General features: G+C 37.1%; 1 protein-coding gene across 1 annotated transcript; it reads right to left on the reverse strand.

Moving 5' to 3' along the window:
- Window positions 1-6,670: 6,670 nt before the first annotated feature.
- LOC129515005 (olfactory receptor 2M3-like) lies at window positions 6,671-7,618 on the reverse strand. Its single transcript, XM_055333706.1, has one exon. The coding sequence runs from the start codon at window positions 7,616-7,618 to the stop codon at window positions 6,671-6,673; it is 948 nt and encodes a 315-aa protein (XP_055189681.1).
- Window positions 7,619-19,545: the final 11,927 nt, after the last annotated feature.

Raw genomic sequence — 19,545 nt, forward strand, 5'->3', positions numbered from 1 at the left:
CTTGCTCTTTCTTTTACAGAGTCCTCCTTAATATTTCTTGCAGACCTGGTTTGGTGGTCACATATTTTTTCAGTTTCTGCCTATCTTGGAAGCTCTTTATCTCTCCTTCTATTCTGAAAGAGAGCCTTGTTGGATAGAGTATTCTTGGTTGCATGTTCTTCTCATTTAGGACCCTGAATATATCCTGCCAGCCCTTTCTGGCCTGCCACGTCTCTGTGGAGAGGTCTGCTGTTAACATAATCCTTCGCCCCATATACCTTAGGGATCTCTTGTCTCTTGCTGCTTTAAGGATTTTCTCTTTCTCTTTGGAGTCTGCAAGTTTCACTATTAGATTTCGGGGTGTTGAACAGTTTTTATTGATTTTAGGGGGGATCTCTCTATCTCCTGGATCTGAATGCCTCTTTCCCTCCCCAAGTTAGGGACATTCTCAGCTATGATTTGTTCAAATATGCTTTCTGGTCCTCTGTCTCTTTCAGCCTTCTTTGGAACCCCAATTAAATGTAGATTTTTTCCTTCTGAGGCTGTCATTTATTTCCCTTATCCTTTCCTCATGATCTTTTCATTGGTTTTCTCTTTTTTCCTCAGTTTCCTTCATTGCCATCAACTTGTGTTTTATGTCACTAAATTGTTCTTCTACCTGATTGTCCCTCGTTGTTAGGACCTCCAGTTTGGATTGCATCTCATTTGATTTCTAATTACAGCCTGATTAGATCTAAATTCTGCAGTCATGAAGTCTCTTGAATCCTTCATGCTTTTTTCCAGAGCCACCAGTAGCTTTATAATTGTTCTTCTAATAGGCTTTCTGACATCGAATTGTAATCCAAATTCTGTAACTCTGTGGGAGAGAGGGCTGTTTTTGATTCTTTCTTTTGTGGTGAGTTCTTCTTTCTAGTCATTTTGCTCAGTGCTGAGTGATTAAGAATGAGTTGTACTGGAAAAAAGAAGGAAAAAAAACAAAACAAAACAAGGAGTATCCTCGGGTTCTATATATCGTAAATCCCTCTACCTCCCATGGAACTTTCTAGTGCTGCTCAGCCAAGAACTTGATCTTCCCCATCCTTCCAGCTGGTCTTCTGGGGGAGGGGCCTGCTGTGCTGATTCTCATGTGTGTGCCCCTGGAGGAGCTGCTCCATCCCCTGCCAGGTGCACGGCTCAGTGGGAGCTGTTTATCCTGTGAGGCCCCTGTTCCTGGCAGCCCCGCTCCATCCCAGACACAGGGTGACACCTGGAGTAACAACGCTGGTGGTAGCCTGATGTCTAGCCCTGGAGTCCGCTCCCACATTAACTCCCGCAGTCTCTCAGTTTGCACTGGCCGGATGCTCCTGGAGGCAGGGTCGCTGACCTGGACACCTTGGCGGCGACCAGCGGCAGGAGCATCCTCTCTGTCTTGTGCCCACCCCGCCCTTGCTGTTTCTGGAGGGAGCACAGGATCTTCGGCTGTGTCTGCTCAGCGCCCTGGGATCTGGGGCCTGTGTTGCTGGAATCAGGCTCCCAGGGCCGCTGCTCCTGAAAGATGCAGGGCACAGCCCCCTCCGAACGGAGCTGACCTGAGCTTCTCCAGACGACCCATTGGGCACGCACTCCCGCCCTTTACTGAGCTTGGCCCACAGTCTGTGGTGCCTCTCCTTCGGGTGCACTTCCTCTCTTAGTGACCCTGCGAACCTGGAGGCTCCACTGCTCTTCCTGTGGTTTTGCCTGGTTTCCGTGCTAAGCACCTTTCTATCCAGGAAGAATCTGGTGTGAATTTTTAAAGTTCCTGCCTCTCGGGGACTGGGCTTTCCTGTCATGGAGGCTGTCTGTGCCCGGCATTATTCTGGCTCCTCGCTGGGCTGTCCCCTACTCAATTCTTTCTTATTTATTATTTCCATCTTCCTACCTCGTTATAACCGCAAACTCTTCTCTCTGTTGTGTTCAAGCTGTTCTCTCTTTAAGTCTCAGGCCAAATTCATTGGTTTTCAGGATGATTTGGAAGTTATCTAGGTAAGTTGGTGGGGACAGATTACTTGGGGACCCTACTCCTCTGCCATCTTGCCCCTTATTCTGTATTTTGTATGTCTTATCTTACCATATGCCACCCTATTTCATTTGTCTCTCTTAGTGCCTCTATTTAGTTAAGAGCTGCACCACCATCAACTATTGCTGAGATTTTATCAACCCCATGGATAAGAGGAACTTTAAATAAGAACTCTACATTTCAATTCTTTAATACAACTTTATGGTTTTAATATCTCACATTATTTGAGTAGAGGAAATTCATGAGTAAAGCTATAACTGGGTTTCATGTGTGTAAGAAAGGATCCTGATGTAGGGCTCAATCCCAGGGCTCTGGGATCATGACCTGAGCCAAAGACAGATGCTCAACCACTGAGCTACTCAGGTGCCCCTATTTTTAAATTTTTGAGGAAGCTTCCTACTGTTTTCCAGATTGTCTGCACCAGTTTGCATTACCACCAACAATGTAAAAGACTTCTCCTTTCTCTACATCCTTGACATCTATTATTTCATGAGTTGTTCATTTTAACCATTCTGACTGTTGTGATGTGGTATCTCATTGTGGTTTTGATTTGTATTTCTCTGATTCTGAGTGATGTTGAGCATTTTTCATGTGTCTGCTCGCCATTTGTAGGTCTTCTTTGGAGACATGTCTATTCACATCTTCTGCTCATTTCTTCATTGGATTTTTTGCTTCTCTGGGTATTGATTTTGATAAGTTCTTTATAGATTTATGATAATTCCCCTTTATGTGATAAGACATTGGCAAATATCTGCTCCCATTCCTTAGGTTTCCTATATTTGCTATGATGCTCATATTCTCCCTTTTATTTTAATTTCTCCCTGCTAACTAAATACAGCTGCCTTTTATATCTAGAATATATGGGGCAGCCCAGGTGGCTCAGCAGTTTAGCACTGCCTTTAGCCCAGAGCCTGATCCTGGAGACCCAGGATTGAATCCTGCGTCGAGCTCCCTGCATGGAGCCTGCTTCTCCCTCTTGTGTCTCTACCTCTCTCTCACTCTCTCTATGTCTCTCATTAATAAATAAATAAAATCTTTTTTAAAATAACAATATCTAGAATATATGCCATCTCTAGACATTGTATATCTTGAAAATCACCAGTAAACCCTTTTTATATCATCTACTTCCATACATCAGTGCCCGACTGAAAGCTTCCAATATGCACTTACAAATTAGTTATTAGGTTGATTTCAGGATGTTTTACCAGATAACTGTAAGTCAATCTGGTAAACATCTGTGTATGTTTTTTCATGAGAATCCCTTTGACAGCAAGAGCAAACAAAGATATAAAGGCAGACATAGGAACAGAATACTGTGAATGTGGAGTAGTCAGCTGAAACACAATGTGTGAATGAGAAGGAAAAAGAAAGTTGGGACTTAGGAAAGGAAAGGAGAAAATGAAATTGGTATAAAAAGGGGTGAGGGAAGTAATAAGGGAGCAAATGAGGCAGGAAAACCAAACACATCATAAGAAATCATCTCAGCTGATGTAGAACCAAAGGAAGTCATTGATACTTAAATCATCTAGTTAATGTATATGTTTAATAATGAGAAAACAGATTTTACCCAGTATATAAAAGTGATTTTCCAATAAAATCAAGGTATGGAAATCACTTGAATACATTATGGTTTCATCTAACCATAATTTTTATTCCCAAATATCTGTAAGTGAAAAAAGTGGATAGACCAGCCCATTTACTGATAAGGGCTTTGGGGAAATAGTACCTATTACCTAGTAATGACTGGAAAGACCATGAAGAATCTCAAGATTTGGGATGCCTGGGTGGCTCAGTTGTTGAGTGTCTGCCTTTGGTTCAGGTCATGATCTTGGAGGCCCAGGATCATGTCTCAAATTGGGCTCCCCGCAGGGAACCTGCTTCTCCCTCTGTCTGTGTCTCCGCCTCTCTATGTCTCTCATGAATAAATAAATAAAATCTTTTAAAAAAAAGATGGTCAGGCACACAGATTTTTTTATTTAGGAATCATGGATTATACAATGTTAGTATGAAATTGACAATAAAGGTAGAAGTTTATATAGTATTTATTCAATCCTTCTACAATTGGTCATATATATTGTTTATAATTTTTCTCCTTTCCTTACTTGTATGTCAATATTAGACTGTTAATTATTAAAGATAATATTTTAACTTAGAAAATATTTGTTCAAGGATGCCTGAGTGGCTCAGCGGTCAAGCGTCTGCCTTTGGCTTAGGGCGTGATTCTGGAGTCCCAGGATTGAGTACACATCGGCTCCCTGCATAGAGCCTGCTTCTCCCTCTGCCTGTGTCTCTGCCTCTCTCTGTGTCTCTCACGAATAAATACATAATATCTTTAAAAATATATATATTTGTTCAAAGCTACAAAAAATTACATATCTAGATGAGTAAGGCTAAATTGCCTTCATGGAAGAATTTAGCAACTCATGGTTCCACCAAGGAATAAAAAACACTTATTTTTCCACAATACTGCATACGCATTTTACCACAAAAATTAAGACATAAATATGTTACCTTTAAACACTATGTAAATTAGAAATCTATATGATGCTTCTGAGGATTTTGCTGTAATGAAAACCTTCACTTCATATCCCTACCAAACTTGTAGTGTTGGTCTGAATACACAAAATTTTATTTATGTTATTTTTTAGTCATAAGAGAATGTATGTCTATGGATCATGTTATATTCTTCCTAGCAGTTTTAAGTCATTAGTGGAAAGATGAAATGATAAATGGCACTCTGGGATAATCACCCTTAATATTCCCAATTCACAGTAGTGAGGGTAGCCCTTTCTTGCCCCATCTTTAACTAACTCTCAAATCTGTCAACAATATGAGATGTGAAACATGTATTTAATAATAGTAAACCTGTGTTTGAGGAAAAAGTTATTGTAACTACCTTGTTATGCCTTTTATAAATGGGAGCCTGAAAGTTATGTGGGTGTATATAGTAGGTAGTATCCTAAACTTTCCCTATGATTTATGAAGAATAAATCCTATGATTAGGTTATTATATAAGGAGAGAGTGAAATATACCTAAGATCCCAAATTAATTAATTTCAAGTTATGTAATGTAGGTTATCTTGAATTGGTTTGTCTTAACCAGTTGGCAGACCTTTAAAAGAGGATTTAGGCTTTTCTTTAGGTGACAGGTTCTCCTGCTGGCCTTGAAGAAGTCAGATAATGAGTTTTTCAGGTGCAAATAAATGAATTATTTCAACAGCCATATGAGTTTGAAAGATGACCCTGAGCCTTATATATACCCTCGGGCAACACCTGGATTGCCACCTTGTGACACCTTAAGCAGAAAACCCAGGCTAACCATGCAAGAATTTCTACCTATCTATACTGGGCTAAATAAACAATTGTTATTTAGAGCTACTGAGTTTGTGTTTCACTTGCTATGCAGCAAAGGGAAAGTAATTCAGTTTCATTACAATGGAGTTTTAAAAAAATAGTTAAAATTCAAATAGCAGTTGTTCTTCATAAAACAAAAGAATCCTCTGGGTGGCAGGCACTGAAAGGGCACTTGACGGGATGAGCACTGGGTGTTATTCTGTATGTTGACAAATTGAACACCAATAAAAAATAAATTTATTTAAAAAACCCCAAAAGAATCCCCAGAATTGCACTATATTTCATATCATTACAACACTATGTATAGCGATACTACACATGACATGTGATTTATTAAAAAAAAATACAGACTTCAGAAAACCTAAAATTTGCTATTTACAATATTGATCATTTTTCCTTATAGCACAAAACCCCTATAATGATCAAGACATTTAAAAATGAAAAGACCAGGGATCCCTGGGTGGCGCAGTGGTTTGGCGCCTGCCTTTGTCCCAGGGCGCGATCCTGGAGACCCGGAATCGAATCCCACGTCGGGCTCCCGGTGCATGGAGCCTGCTTCTCCCTCTGCCTATGTCTCTGCCTCTCTCTCTTTCTCTTTCTGTGACTATCATAAATAATAATAAATAAAAAAATTAAAAATGAAAAGACCAATCTTTGAGGAATCACATTTCAGTCTCCCATATAAAAGGCTGATGTCTATAGAAAAAGGAAATAAATACAAGTTCCCTAATCCTCTGATATCCTGAAGAAGGACAATGTCCATTACAAGGTAGACTCAATATGCTTAATCATCATTCTGATGCCTCTTTTCTTTATCTAGGTAAAGTATGTTAATTTTTATAATTATCTTATAAATTTATAACTTGGTATATAATTAAGCTTATTATTCATTTTAACAAACTGATTAATCCAAGGTATGATATTGGACTCTGAAGAATGTTATGATTGGACAAATGTAAAACTATTTATTAAAAAGAAAAGGTTATCAGTGCTTTGTTTTATTATAATATTGTGTGGTATTATGATTGGCCAATATCTCTCCATTGTTAACTGGTTTTGCATAACACAGATGATACAATTATGCATATTATAGCAAATATTTACCTATAGTCATCATTTGAAATTTCTGTAACAAAAGAAATATAATATTCAATGAAAAAAGCATGCTCACAGTTTTTCATTTTCTAAATCTTGTGTACTTGTCTATAAAACTTTTGATACAAAGATAGGTAAATATTGGGTGCTGAATTCTATCAGTTGAATACATAGATTTCAGCATAAAGTAGATAGAAAAAAAGTTAATTAGGCAATTTGCTCTCCAGACTTGCTCTTCCCCAACATCTTCATGAATGCTCTGGATACTTCCTTGTTGCGGAGGCTGTAGATGAGGGGATTCAGCATGGGAGTGAGGATCGTGTAGAAGGCTGACACCATCTTGTCCTGGGTGGGGGAACGATCAGAAACAGGCCGCATGTATATGAACATAGCTGCTCCATAATACATTCCCACCACCATGAGGTGGGAGGAACATGTGGCAAAAGCTTTTTGTCGTCCCTCTCCAGACCCCATGTGAATGACAGCCACAATAACATGAACATAGGAAGCAATGATTACTGCTACAGGAAAGAGAAGCATAATTATACAGCAAATAAACATTAACCTTTCAAAGAGCAATGTAGTAGTACATGAGAGAGTGAGAAGAGCAGGGACATCACAAAAAAAGTGGGGTATTTCCCGGGCTCCACAATATGGGAAGGAAAGTGCAACTGCAATGACAATTATACCATCAAGAAAGCCAATGGTCCAGGAAGAAACAACCATAACACAATAGATTTTCTGGTTCATGAGAACTGAGTATCGTAATGGGTGACAAATGGCAACGTAACGGTCATAGGCCATTGTAGCCAACAGGAAACATTCTGCTCCAAGCAGGGACACATAGAAGAAAATCTGGGCTCCACAGCCAGCCAGAGAAATGGACTTGCTGCCAGACATATAGTTGAAGGCCATCTTGGGTACAGTGGTGCAGACAAGCATGAGGTCCATCAGAGAGAGCTGGCTGAGGAGGAAGTACATGGGTGTATGGAGCTGAGTGTCCAGGTAGATGAGGAGAATCATAGCAGTGTTTCCCATGAAGGCCACTGTGAAGATGCCCAAGACTAGGGAGAAGAGGAAGATGTGGGTGGGGCTGTAATTGAAGATTCCCAGCAGGATGAAGCCTGAGTTGAAGGTCTGATTCCCCCATGCCATGATAAATATACTCACTGTAGAGAATATAACACGCAAACAGTGGTCAAGACTCTGTCATGGAAATATCAAGGACTTCTAGCTTAAATCACCACATCTACATCATAATATATATATATATATATATATATATATATATATATATATATATATTTAGAAATAAGTGTAGATAACACATATAAGTTTCATCATTAGAATGTAGAGAGTTTCCCAAGATGCATATAATCTAATTTTTAGCAACTAAGTCAGCTCAGCTATATGATATGGATAATCCCTTAGGAAATACACTAAGAGTCACAAGAAGACTCATGAATTGCTAGGAAGTCAATGAGATTTTCCATTGTGTTTTTTCCATTGAACATAGCATATCACCCTATGATACAAATTTTTTCTACCAAAGTGTAGAAGGATTATGTACTAGTGGAAATGAGATGGGACTACTCAAACATCAAGTAAACAGAAGACATTAAGAAATCATCAGTTAGAAGTACCTTAAATAATACTTATTGAAAATAATGGTACTTTGTAGAGAAAACACTTCCTCACCAATATGCCCATCTCTTACTCCATCTCTTAACATCTGGTGTACCCATGAAATATTCTGGTATGGGTCATTGTACTGGTGAAGCTGGCTAGTTATAGTGAAAGAGCAAAGTCCAAACAGCTCAAACATTATTTTCCTGTGTAATCTTAGATTAATTCTCCAAGCCTCATTTTCCACTAGTATTTGATATTGAATATAGTGAATATTGATATTGTACAGTGCTCTTAGGACAAATGAGACCATATTTGTAATGTACAGTACAAAATGTAACGTTGAATATAGTTTGTATCATGTGAGTATTTTGTAAATGAATACTATTGCAGAAAAGAGAGATGGCTCCTACTTTATCTTTAGACTATTCTCTCTTGTATAAAATTGATCTCTCTCATGCCCTTAGCAAGACTCTTGCAGGGGATTTCTTCACCTACACAGTAGCACATTTTTGATTTCCTATTTTCACAATCATTTTTTAATTCTCTTGTTTCTCTCTTCAATGATCAAGGCACTGGGTTTCTTTCTTTGTATTTGTATGGGCTTTCTCTACTCTGAGAGTCATTTAGAAAAGTGTGTTTGGTGTTTCAGTTTTAGGCTTTAGAAAATGAAAAGTGTCCATGTACTTTTGCCAGATTTACTGAAAATGTACATTTTATTTGACAAACTATAATTTAAAATAATAGTGAAAGGGAATATAAGGGAAGGGAGAAGAAATGTGTGGGAAATATCAGAAAGGGAGACAGAACATAAAGACTCCTAACTCTGGGAAACAAACTAGGGGTGGTGGAAGGGGAGGAGGGCAGGGGTGGGGGTGAATGGGTGACGGGCACTGACTGAGGGGGGCACTTGACGGGATGAGCACTGGGTGTTATTCTGTATGTTGGTAAATTGGACACCAATAAAAATAAATGTATTAAAAAACATGATTTTACTGTACATTGTTTTACCTGTTTTGGATTTTTAAAACTTTAAATAGAATTTTAATAACTTCTGATATGGTTTAGGACTTAAAGGTTTAATGATCTAGGCCATAGAAACAGAGAGAAAAGAAATCAGTTACCTGTTTTGTATTAATGACTGGCAAAAGCAATTATGTTAGCTTAATACCACTAAAAAGGCCCTTTTAGATTTAAAATATGTTAAACTATAATGAATATGTTATCATGCAATAAGTGTGGAAAATATTTGAAATTAAGATCAATGATTTTTCAATGCACTGAGAAGTATTTACTTTTTCTAAGATTTTATTGATTTATTTGAGAGACAGAGAGAACACTAGAGAGACAGATCAAGCATGAGTGGGGGGGGGGGGCATGCAGAAGGAGAGAGAGAAGCATGTTCCCTGTGGAGCAGGGAACTCTATATGGGGCTCTATCCCAGGAGCCTGGAATTATGATGTGAGCCAAAAGCAGATGCATAACTGACTGAGCCACACACTTGCCCCAAAAGTATTTTAACTAATGTAAATACGGTTCTCTGACAGGGAAGGGATATATACACTATATGTATAATATTGTATATTAATAAAGTATTATATGTTACATATGCAATCTGTTTATAACACATTCCATGCTGTTAAGTTATTTTTTTGTTTTGTTTTGTTTTTTTTGCCACTACATTATTAACAAAAATCTGTCCTATCATAAATTTTATATATATGAAAAAATTCTATAAAATATTTAGATGAATTACTAATGAAATAAATCTCTATGACATAAAAATATTGCTGCATACTTAGTTTTTATCTTTTAACATAATCAGTAAATAGATGTTTTAATTTTATTAGTGGTGACATATATAATATGGCAACATGGAGGATCCCTGAATGGCCCAGCAGTTTAGTGCCTGCCTTCAGCCCAGGGTGTGGTCCTGGAGTCCTGGGATGGAGTCCCACGTGGGGCTCCCTGCATGGAGCCTGCTTCTACCTCTGCCTGTGTCTCTGCCTCTCTCTCTGTGTCTCTCATGAATAAATAAATAAAATCTTAAAAAAATAATATGGCAATATTATGCTGTTGTCTCCTGACATTTGTACAAACTCTTTATGTAAGCGAAACATACATTTAGAAAGGTGAATTGACTGAATTCATCTTAAAATTTTTTTTTAATTTTTATTTATTTATGATAGTCACACAGAGAGAGAGAGAGAGAGAGAGGCAGAGACACAGGCAGAGGGAGAAGCAGGCTTCATGCACCGGGAGCCCGATGTGGGATTTGATCCCGGGTCTCCAGGATCGCGCCCTGGGCCAAAGGCAGGCGCCAAACCGCTGCGCCACCCAGGGATCCCGACTGAATTCATCTTAAATATACCATGGATGAAATTTGATACATTTTTGAACCTATGTTACTAACTCAGATAAAAATATCTGATGTTTTCCAAAAAATTTCATCACATTCTTTCATATTCCATCACCCCCCACATGCAACCTATAATTTAATACATATCTCTAAAGTTTATGTTTTTCCTGATTTTTGCCTTGATTTCACATAAATAATAGAACATGTTGTCTTTCATGTGCACAAAATAGAACCTATTAGAGCCGTACCTTCATTTCCTGTATCTACCTACTCTTTGGCTCACCTACCACCAGCCACACTGGCTTCCTCATTTCTGGAACATTCTTGGAATGTTCTAACAGTGTGTTCATGCTGGCTGTTCTCTCTGACCATTTTCTATTCCTTAGACCAATCCCTCACTACTTTCAGGCTCTTTTATGTACTTTGTTTCATAAAGCTCTTATGGCCTCTCTCTAAATATTATTTTGTTTTTATTGTCCTTAGTATTTCTCCCATCCAACAGGACTCTGATTTATCTGATTTTTGTCTGTATTTCTTCATTAGTATGTAAAGTAAATGAAAGCAGAGATTTAATGAGTCATATTCAATAGATACTTAGTGAATCAAGACTTTTTTATAGGAAATTATTGTGATTTTCATTTTGTGTTTCAGATGTCTTCTTTTCTGCTCTAGTCCTCCTGTTTCTCAGAGGATTGTTGGTTTAGGAGTCCTGTATTGTGTGCTGGCCTGGATGATTTACTAAACTTTGTATCATGGCTGGGAAATGGGTTGCTGATCTGAGGGAGACAAATATCAAAAGGAGAAAAGCTTTACTGGGCTGCTTATTTAATCTTAGAAGCCTTAGCACCCCCAAATAGTCTGATTCATTTAATTCTAACAGATGTTTGGTTATTTTTTTTCTACACGGTGTGATTTTAAGCAATTGTGCTTCATCCTTGAATATACACAAAATGTCAGATCCATTGGCTTTTTCAAGTTGGACCAGAATTACGTAATTAACTAGTCTTTAGGAGATTGGGAATGCCAAGAAACCTACAGAGCCTGAGAAACTCCATGGAGCACGTGCCTTTTTAAAATCTGTATCTAATTTCTTCTTTTTTATATTCCTGCTTAATTAGGGCCATATACTGCTGTGAAGCTCCAATCCTATTCGCAGCTGGGATTATCAGAGGAACTGAAATACTGCAGCCATCCAGCAGTTTATTCTATATTCAAACAAATAAAGCAAATTTCTTTGGAATAGCTTATCAAAGAGAAATTGCTTAAGGAAGTGTTGGAGTCACTTAGTACTGTGATGCCCTTGTCTCCATTATTAGGAAAGGACAGGGACTGGCTCTATGATTAGATCTCATTTACCATCCCATTTTCTGCTCATAACTGTTTTATAATCCATGTGCAGTAACAAACTCTGGTGTATTTTAATACTATGCCTCTTCACAGTCTCTTCACACAAATGAAATCATCTTTTTATTTAGTCTATATGGGAACCCCACTGAAGAATAGCAGTGTGGGGACAGTAGGACTAATCGAGAGTAGATGGTCTCTATATGTGAGACAAAGTCTTGAATTGTTATTTATCAATAAAGCAATAATACTGTATTGAATTACGTTTAGTAAGTGGACCCTATCTAATCTAATTTTTCCAATTTTTTATTGCTTCAAGCTGAATATGAATAAAAGGATACAAGAATATTATGCTATTATGTTATATTTCATTACCTTATTTTCTGTCAAAAATCACACCACAACCTCACATTTCCTTTACTGCCCTCTCATAGGAAACTAGATTAACAATGTTTTATAGTCATTAGGGCACTTATTTCCAAACAGAAAATCAGACCTCTCCCATTGAAACTTACATAAGAAAAGCCTTAGTTATATTATATTCAGAGGAATACATTTTCTTTTATATATCTAATATATGATGGCTTGGTATGGATTTTAGATGTGTGCACTTAAGGATGTAATGCACATTATTTCACTATATATGTAGTTTAATAATTTCCTCACAAACTTATGAATATTGTGAATTATCATCAAATCCTCATATTGTGGAATAAAAAGTCATTGTTCACCACAAATACTTTGAAAAACATAACAGAATTGTATCTAAACAGTTAATTTATATTTTATACTTACAGGTTAAAAGGATAATTAAAAGAAGTGAGGTGAACAGAGAAGAGTCTTGTTGGCTAAGTAAAGACAGTGTGTAACAATAGAATACTTAAAAGCAGCGAATAATAAAGGAAAAACAATCTTGGACTGAAGAGAAACTGAGAGGAACAAAGGAAAGAAAAACAAAGCAAGAGATTGTAGATTGAATGCAGATTGGGTCACTGGGCCTATTTCTGTGCTAGATGTGCTGCATTCAAAGAATGATCATTATGATCCCACCACCAGACACAACAACTAGGCACTATGTTACATATAAAATGATGCTTAAAAACTGCTCTTGCCTCCTAAGAGAGGGTTAAACCATTTCTTACTAAAGGCTTGCTGATTCCTTTTGAAAAAGTTCATCAGTACTTCAAAACAACAACAATAATAGCAACATCTTATTTGCATCTGCACCCATGGACATTATGCATAAACCTGATTTTCTATTTTTCAATCATTTGACACCACCCTTTTGAGTTTTTACCCCAAAGTGCCATTGGATTATATCACTCTTTTTCTCAAAAGCATTAAATGGCTCAGATGTTCTGCAGAACAAACTTTCATCTCTTTATTGATGTTGTTTGTGAGGTATTGCAGAAAGTGATTCAAGCCTTTCTTTCAAGTCATGTGTTCTCCATTTCCCAATGCCAACTTCACACATTTCTACTTAGAGATCCCAAAGATACAACATATACATCTGAGCTGAGGTCCCTACTAAAGAGTTTTATTTTACTCAGAATCTGAGCAATAGACAAAATGTCTTTCCTCTTCTACTATCTTTTGTCTTTGTATATCATATCAGTGCACATGTGACTTTCTTTATGTTTCTTTCTTCATTCCATAGACAGAAAGTTCTGCATATACTAAATTTAGAGATGTGTGGCATCTACCTCTGCTCTATATAAAAAGCTAATATTATGAACCTTAAGATGATATAAACATGAGTTTGCTATCTTGCTCTACCACTAAATCCTGTGTCATCAGGGGATCCCTGGGTGGCACAGTGGTTTGGCTCCTGCCTTTGGCCCAGGGTGTGATCCTGGAGACCCGGGATTGAATCCCACATTGGGCTCCCAGTGCATGGGGCCTGCTTCTCCCTCTGCCTATGTCTCTGCCTCTCTCTCTTTCTCTCTCTGTGTGACTATCATAAATAAATAAAAAAATAATAATGAAAAAAATCCTGTGTCATCAGGCAAGTTAACTAACCTTTCAGATATTGCTTTATCCTCTTGCTGCCATCAGAGAGTTGTGGGTTTTTTTTAAGATTATTTATTTATTCATGAGAGATAGAGAGAGAGAGAGGGAGGGAGGGAGAGAGAGAGAGAGAGGAAGAGAGAGAGAGACAGAAACACAGGCAGAGGGAGAAGCAGGCTCCATGCAAGGAGCCCAATGTGGGACTTGATCCCAGGTCTCCAGGATCACACCCAGGTTGAAGGCAGCGCTAAACTGCTAAGCCACTGACGCTGCCCCAGAGAGTTGTTCTAATATAGAATATATTAATTCTTATGAATTCCTCATCAAACTGTCATTCTGTGTATGTTCATTAAATCAGAATTACCTTTGCACATATCTTATCACACTTTTTTTAATACTTCCAGTAATCCCACTGCTACTTACTTGCAATTATTTCAAAAAATATTCTGTCTTCCTTACTAGATTGTTGGTTCTTGATTGGTAAACTATATATTTATTTTTTTATATTTAATATTTATTGAATGAGTAAACAATAGATGTTTGCACACAGGTGGAATCCATAAGATTCTCACAAGTGATTGAAAACTTGAATAGAGTAGATCCACTGGAGTCTTGCAAAGGTCTCTAACTAGAATATTTGTATTGCTCTAAATGTCTCACATTTACTTTGGATCATCACAGTTACTATTTAACTTAACATTTACAATTCCCTGTATTGAATATAAGAGATATATTACTCTTATTTTACAGATAATATAAAATATAAGTTGCAGGTCAACTCTCTATCTAAAGGAATTCAAAGTAACAAAACTTCTAATATGTAGCTTTTGAAGGAGATGTAATTCCAGCTTACTGAACTTCAGAAGGACATGTTGATAAATATACCATCTTCCTTGAACTTACCTTCTAGATGTTTCTAGGAAGACATGGAACTACTTACTAAGCAACTGAAAACATTTAAATTTCTAGAGAAAACCCATGTAAGACATTCTTCCTAGTCATCTGTGATTTCAACTTGCAATCCCTCCAGGATAACCAGTCCCTAGTCTTTAATTATAGTAATGTATGTCATCACCTACTTTTTTCTCCTAAGTCCTTATATAAAATTAGTTCTCTACTTTGAAAATGTGAATCTTAATACTATTTGAGATCAAAATAAAATGCACTTACTTTCTAGATTATAGTATTTCTCCCTGTATCACTTCCCTCATTCATATATTTGACTCTATTTGAAATCTTTTTTTGAAATTATTTTTGTAATTTCAAAGTATGTCACTACTAACTCCATAAGACAAACAGGCAGACAGTTTTTTTTATTCTAAAATAAAATGAATAGAGATACTCATTGAGATTTGGGCTTGATTACCACTAAGTGGAACTCCTTTAAAATTCACTAATTATTTCCAAATTGATTATTCAAGTGATTCTATTTGGGGAGTCATTTGACTAGAGATTTCTACACTGGAGATTTCAACACAATTTTAATTTCTTTCCTTTATTTGAACATTTGCTATTTGCGGTTACTCTATTTGGATTCTATTACTGGTTATCTCTTGATTATCTCCAAATACTAGTACTTGGTTAATTTTTCCTTCGTGGATAATTAGACTCCTCCAGATTTTCAGACTCGTCCTTCCATTTGTTTTTGTTTTTGTTATTTTGGTTCACGTTTATAATCACTGATATACATCTTCATTTAATACATCTTCATTTAATATTGTTTTCTAAATTCCAGGTGCTACCAAATGTTCCTATTTGTATTGTTTTGATATTCCTTTCACATCTTAAATTTACCATGTCCAGTTCTAAGCCATTACTTCCCTATGAACCTACTATTCACTTAATGTTGACTTCAGCTTCTAGGTAATGCTTCCTCTTGTTGCTGGGTCGTAGGGCAGGTCTATTTTTAACTCTTTGAGGAATCTCCACACAGTTTTCCAGAGTGGCTGCAACAGTTCACATTCCCACCAACAGTGTAAGAGGGTTCCCTTTTCTCCACATCCTCTCCAACATTTGTTGTTTCCTGCCACCCCACCCCAAAGATTCAGATGCAATGAAACGCCGGGACACCTGCACCCCGATGTTTCTAGCAGCAATGTCCACGATAGCCAAACTGTGGAAGGAGCCTCGGTGTCCATCGAAAGATGAATGGATAAAGAAGATGTGGTTTATGTATACAATGGAATATTCCTCAGCTATTAGAAACGACGAATACCCACCATTTGCTTCGATGTGGATGGAACTGGAGGGTATTATGCTGAGTGAAATAAGTCGATCGGAGAAGGACAAACAGTGTATGTTCTCATTCATTTGGGGAATATAAATAATAGTGAAAGGGAATAGAAGGGAAGGGAGAAGAAATGGGTAGGAAATATCAGAAAGGCAGACAGAACATAAAGACACCCTAACTCTGGGAAACGAACTAGGGGTGGTGGAAGGGGAGGAGGGCGGGGGGGGTGAATGGGTGACGGGCACTGAAGGGGGCACTTGACGGGATGAGCACTGGGTGTTATTCTGTATGTTGGTAAATTGAACACCAATAAAAAATTAATTTATTAAAAAAATGCTTCGTCTTGTTAATGATGTTCTCCACTTAGGAGTTATATAGGATAGAAACAATATCCTAGAAGGAAGATATCTGAAATTTCAAAAATTCCATCCAATTGTATGCAAGAATATTTGGCAGGATTTTATATTTTCACTAGCTATGCAAAGAGAAAGAGCATTTTCCTTCATTACCTTGTCAAAATCATTTGTTTTTGCCTTTTTTTTTTTGAGTTATTGAACCTGGAGTGCCCGAGTAGCTCAATTGATTAAGTGGCGTGGTCTTGATCAGGTCATGTTCTCAGAGTCCTGAGATGGAGCACTGTGTCTGGATCCTTGCTCAATGGAGAGTCTGCTTGACATTCTCTCTCTCCCTCTCGCTCTGCCCCTGCTCCCACTTGTCATTTGTGCTCTCTTTCTCTCTCTAAAATAAATAAAATAAATCTTTAAAAAGAAATTTGTGAACCTATTCGTAAGAAATGGTTTATCAGTCTTTCACTAATATGCATTTTTTATGGATTTGGACTGCTGTCTTGTATATTTACTGGCCATTCAGATATGCTTTTCAATGAATTGCATTAAAAGTCTTTAATGTATCTCTTCTCGAAGCAAACTAATAGTATGATTTCATATTTTTATATAGATTTTCCAATTTTCACAAAATTATGTCTTGCATTGGACTCGTTCTACAGTGATTTATAATGCCATTTAATATTTTTCCTATCCCCATACATGGAATTATCTTTTTGAAGTCATTATTTTAATTAATTAATTTATTACTGAATTACCTGTTTTTTTTATTTCTATGGCTTACAAATACTTCTTGATGTCATTAGAAATGTCATCTATTGTTTATTTTTAATGTAAGATTTATTAGGAAATGCTTATTTTATATTCCATTACAAACTGCTTAAATCAAGACATTTTTATTAAAAATAAATAATTTGTGGTTAAATCACTTGCTTTGAGGAACCTGTTTTTTTTTTTTTTTGAGGAACCTGTTATTCATATCCATAAGCCAAAATGAAGTTATTTGCATGTTCTTATTTAGATATTTCTGAGAATTTACTTTTGTTTAAATGATCATGAACACAATTGCTCAATCCTAAAGGTAAATTAATTGATGCCAGGAGACTGCACCCAAAGATGCCAACATCCAACTATGTTATAAATGACAATTTGGAAAATTTTTATCTGCCCACATTCATTGCACCATTTAACATTATTTAGCCTCTGAAGTCTTGCATTCTATTTAACAGAGTGCTACTCTATTGTTATCTAATTTTTATTTCTCTTATTCTTTTTTTAAAGCTTTATTTATTTATTCATGAGAGACACAGAGAGAGGCAGAGACACAGGCAGAGGGAGAAGTAGGCTCCACACAGGGAGCCTGATGTGGGACTCGATCCTGGGTCTCCAGGATCACACCCTGAGCTGAAGGCGGCACTAAACCACTGAGACACCGGGGCTGCCCTATTTCTCTGATTCTTAATTAAAATAAAGTCTTCTCAATGATATGCAGAAATTTCTTAAACATTTTAGATTACATAATTTTGTTTGTTTTTAGGCATGTAGATTATCTTCTTTTAGTCTGCATCATTGTGTTAACTTTGGCCACGATGTCTTTTACAAGATATTCATAATTTTAACATAATTAAATACGATTTTCTTAATCTTTTGTTGAATAAATCTGTCCATTCCTTATAAGAAGTAGATTATTTTGTGTTATTTTCAAATAATTTGATAATATAACATTCCTTATGGAATATTTTAACCAATCAGGGGTCATTTTTCTGTATCTATTTAAATAGGACTATAAATTTATTTTTCTCCTTGTATTGAACAAGTTAATAGTCATTTTTGTACTTTTTAAAATATTTTATTTTATTTTTTTTAATAAATTAATTTTTATTGGTGTTCAATTTACCAACATACAGAATAACACCCAGTGCTCATCCCGTCAAGTGTCCCCCTCCGTGCCCGTCACCCATTCACCCCCACCCCCCGCCCTCCTCCCCTTCCACCACCCCTAGTTCATTTCCCAGAGTTAGAAGTCTTTATGTTCTGTCTCCCTTTCTGATATCTCCCACACATTTCTTCTCCCTTCCCTTATATTCCCCTTCACTATTATTCATATTCCCCAAATGAATGAGAACATACACTGTTTGTCCTTCTCCGATTGACTTACTTCACTCAGCATAATACCCTCCAGTTCCATCCACATTGAAGCAAATGGTGGGTATTTGTCGTTTCTAATGGCTGAGTAATATTCCATTGTATACATAAACCACATCTTCTTTATCCATTCATCTTTCGATGGGCACCGAGGCTCCTTCCACAGTTTGGCTATTGTGGACATTGCTGCTAGAAACATTGGGGTGCAGGTGTCCCGGCGTTTCATTGCATCTGAATCTTTGGGGTAAATCCCTAACAGTGCAATTGCTGGGTCGTAGGGCAAGTCTATTTTTAATTCTTTGAGGAACCTGCACACAGTTTTCCAGAGTGGCTGCACCAGTTCACATTCCCACCAACAGTGTAAGAGGGTTCCCTTTTCTCCGCATCCTCTCCAACATTTGTTGTTTCCTGCCTTGTTAATTTGTCCCATTCTCACTGGTGTGAGGTGGTATCTCATTGTGGTTTTGATTTGTATTTCCCTGATGGCAAGTGATGCAGAGCATTTTCTCATGTGCATGTTGGCCATGTCTATGTCTTCCTCTGTGAGATTTCTCTTCATGTCTTTTGCCCATTTCATGATTGGATTGTTTGTTTCTTTGCTGTTGAGTTGAATAAGTTCTTTATAGATCTTGGAAACTAGCCCTTTATCTGATTATTTATTTATTCATGAGAGACACAGAGAGAGGCAGAGACATAGAGGGAGAAGCAGGCTCCCTGCGGGGAGCCTGATGCAGAACTCGATCCCAGGACCCTAGGATCATGACCTGAGCCAAAGGCAGGACACTCAACCACTGAGCCACCCAGGTACCCCAGTTTTTGTACTTTTAATATATAATATCTCCTTTATCAGATTTTAAGATTCTATATACTCTGAGTTGAGTTTTGAGATCAATAGTTTCCAAATGGTTTATTTGTATATAGTTATGATTTATCACTTATTAATATTAGATCTGTAAAATAAATATTAAAATGTATTCCTGAAGAGAATTAACATTATTGTGATATTGTGGTGCCATCCTTGAACACA

The sequence above is a fragment of the Nyctereutes procyonoides genome, unplaced genomic scaffold (assembly GCF_905146905.1).
Source record: "Nyctereutes procyonoides isolate TBG_1078 unplaced genomic scaffold, NYPRO_anot_genome, whole genome shotgun sequence".
Lineage (NCBI taxonomy): Eukaryota > Metazoa > Chordata > Mammalia > Carnivora > Canidae > Nyctereutes > Nyctereutes procyonoides.

What these genes read in the sequence shown, in the direction of transcription:
- LOC129515005 (XM_055333706.1), bottom strand. Translation starts at nt 7,618, where the DNA reads ATGGCATGGGGGAATCAGACCTTCAACTCAGGCTTCATCCTGCTGGGA.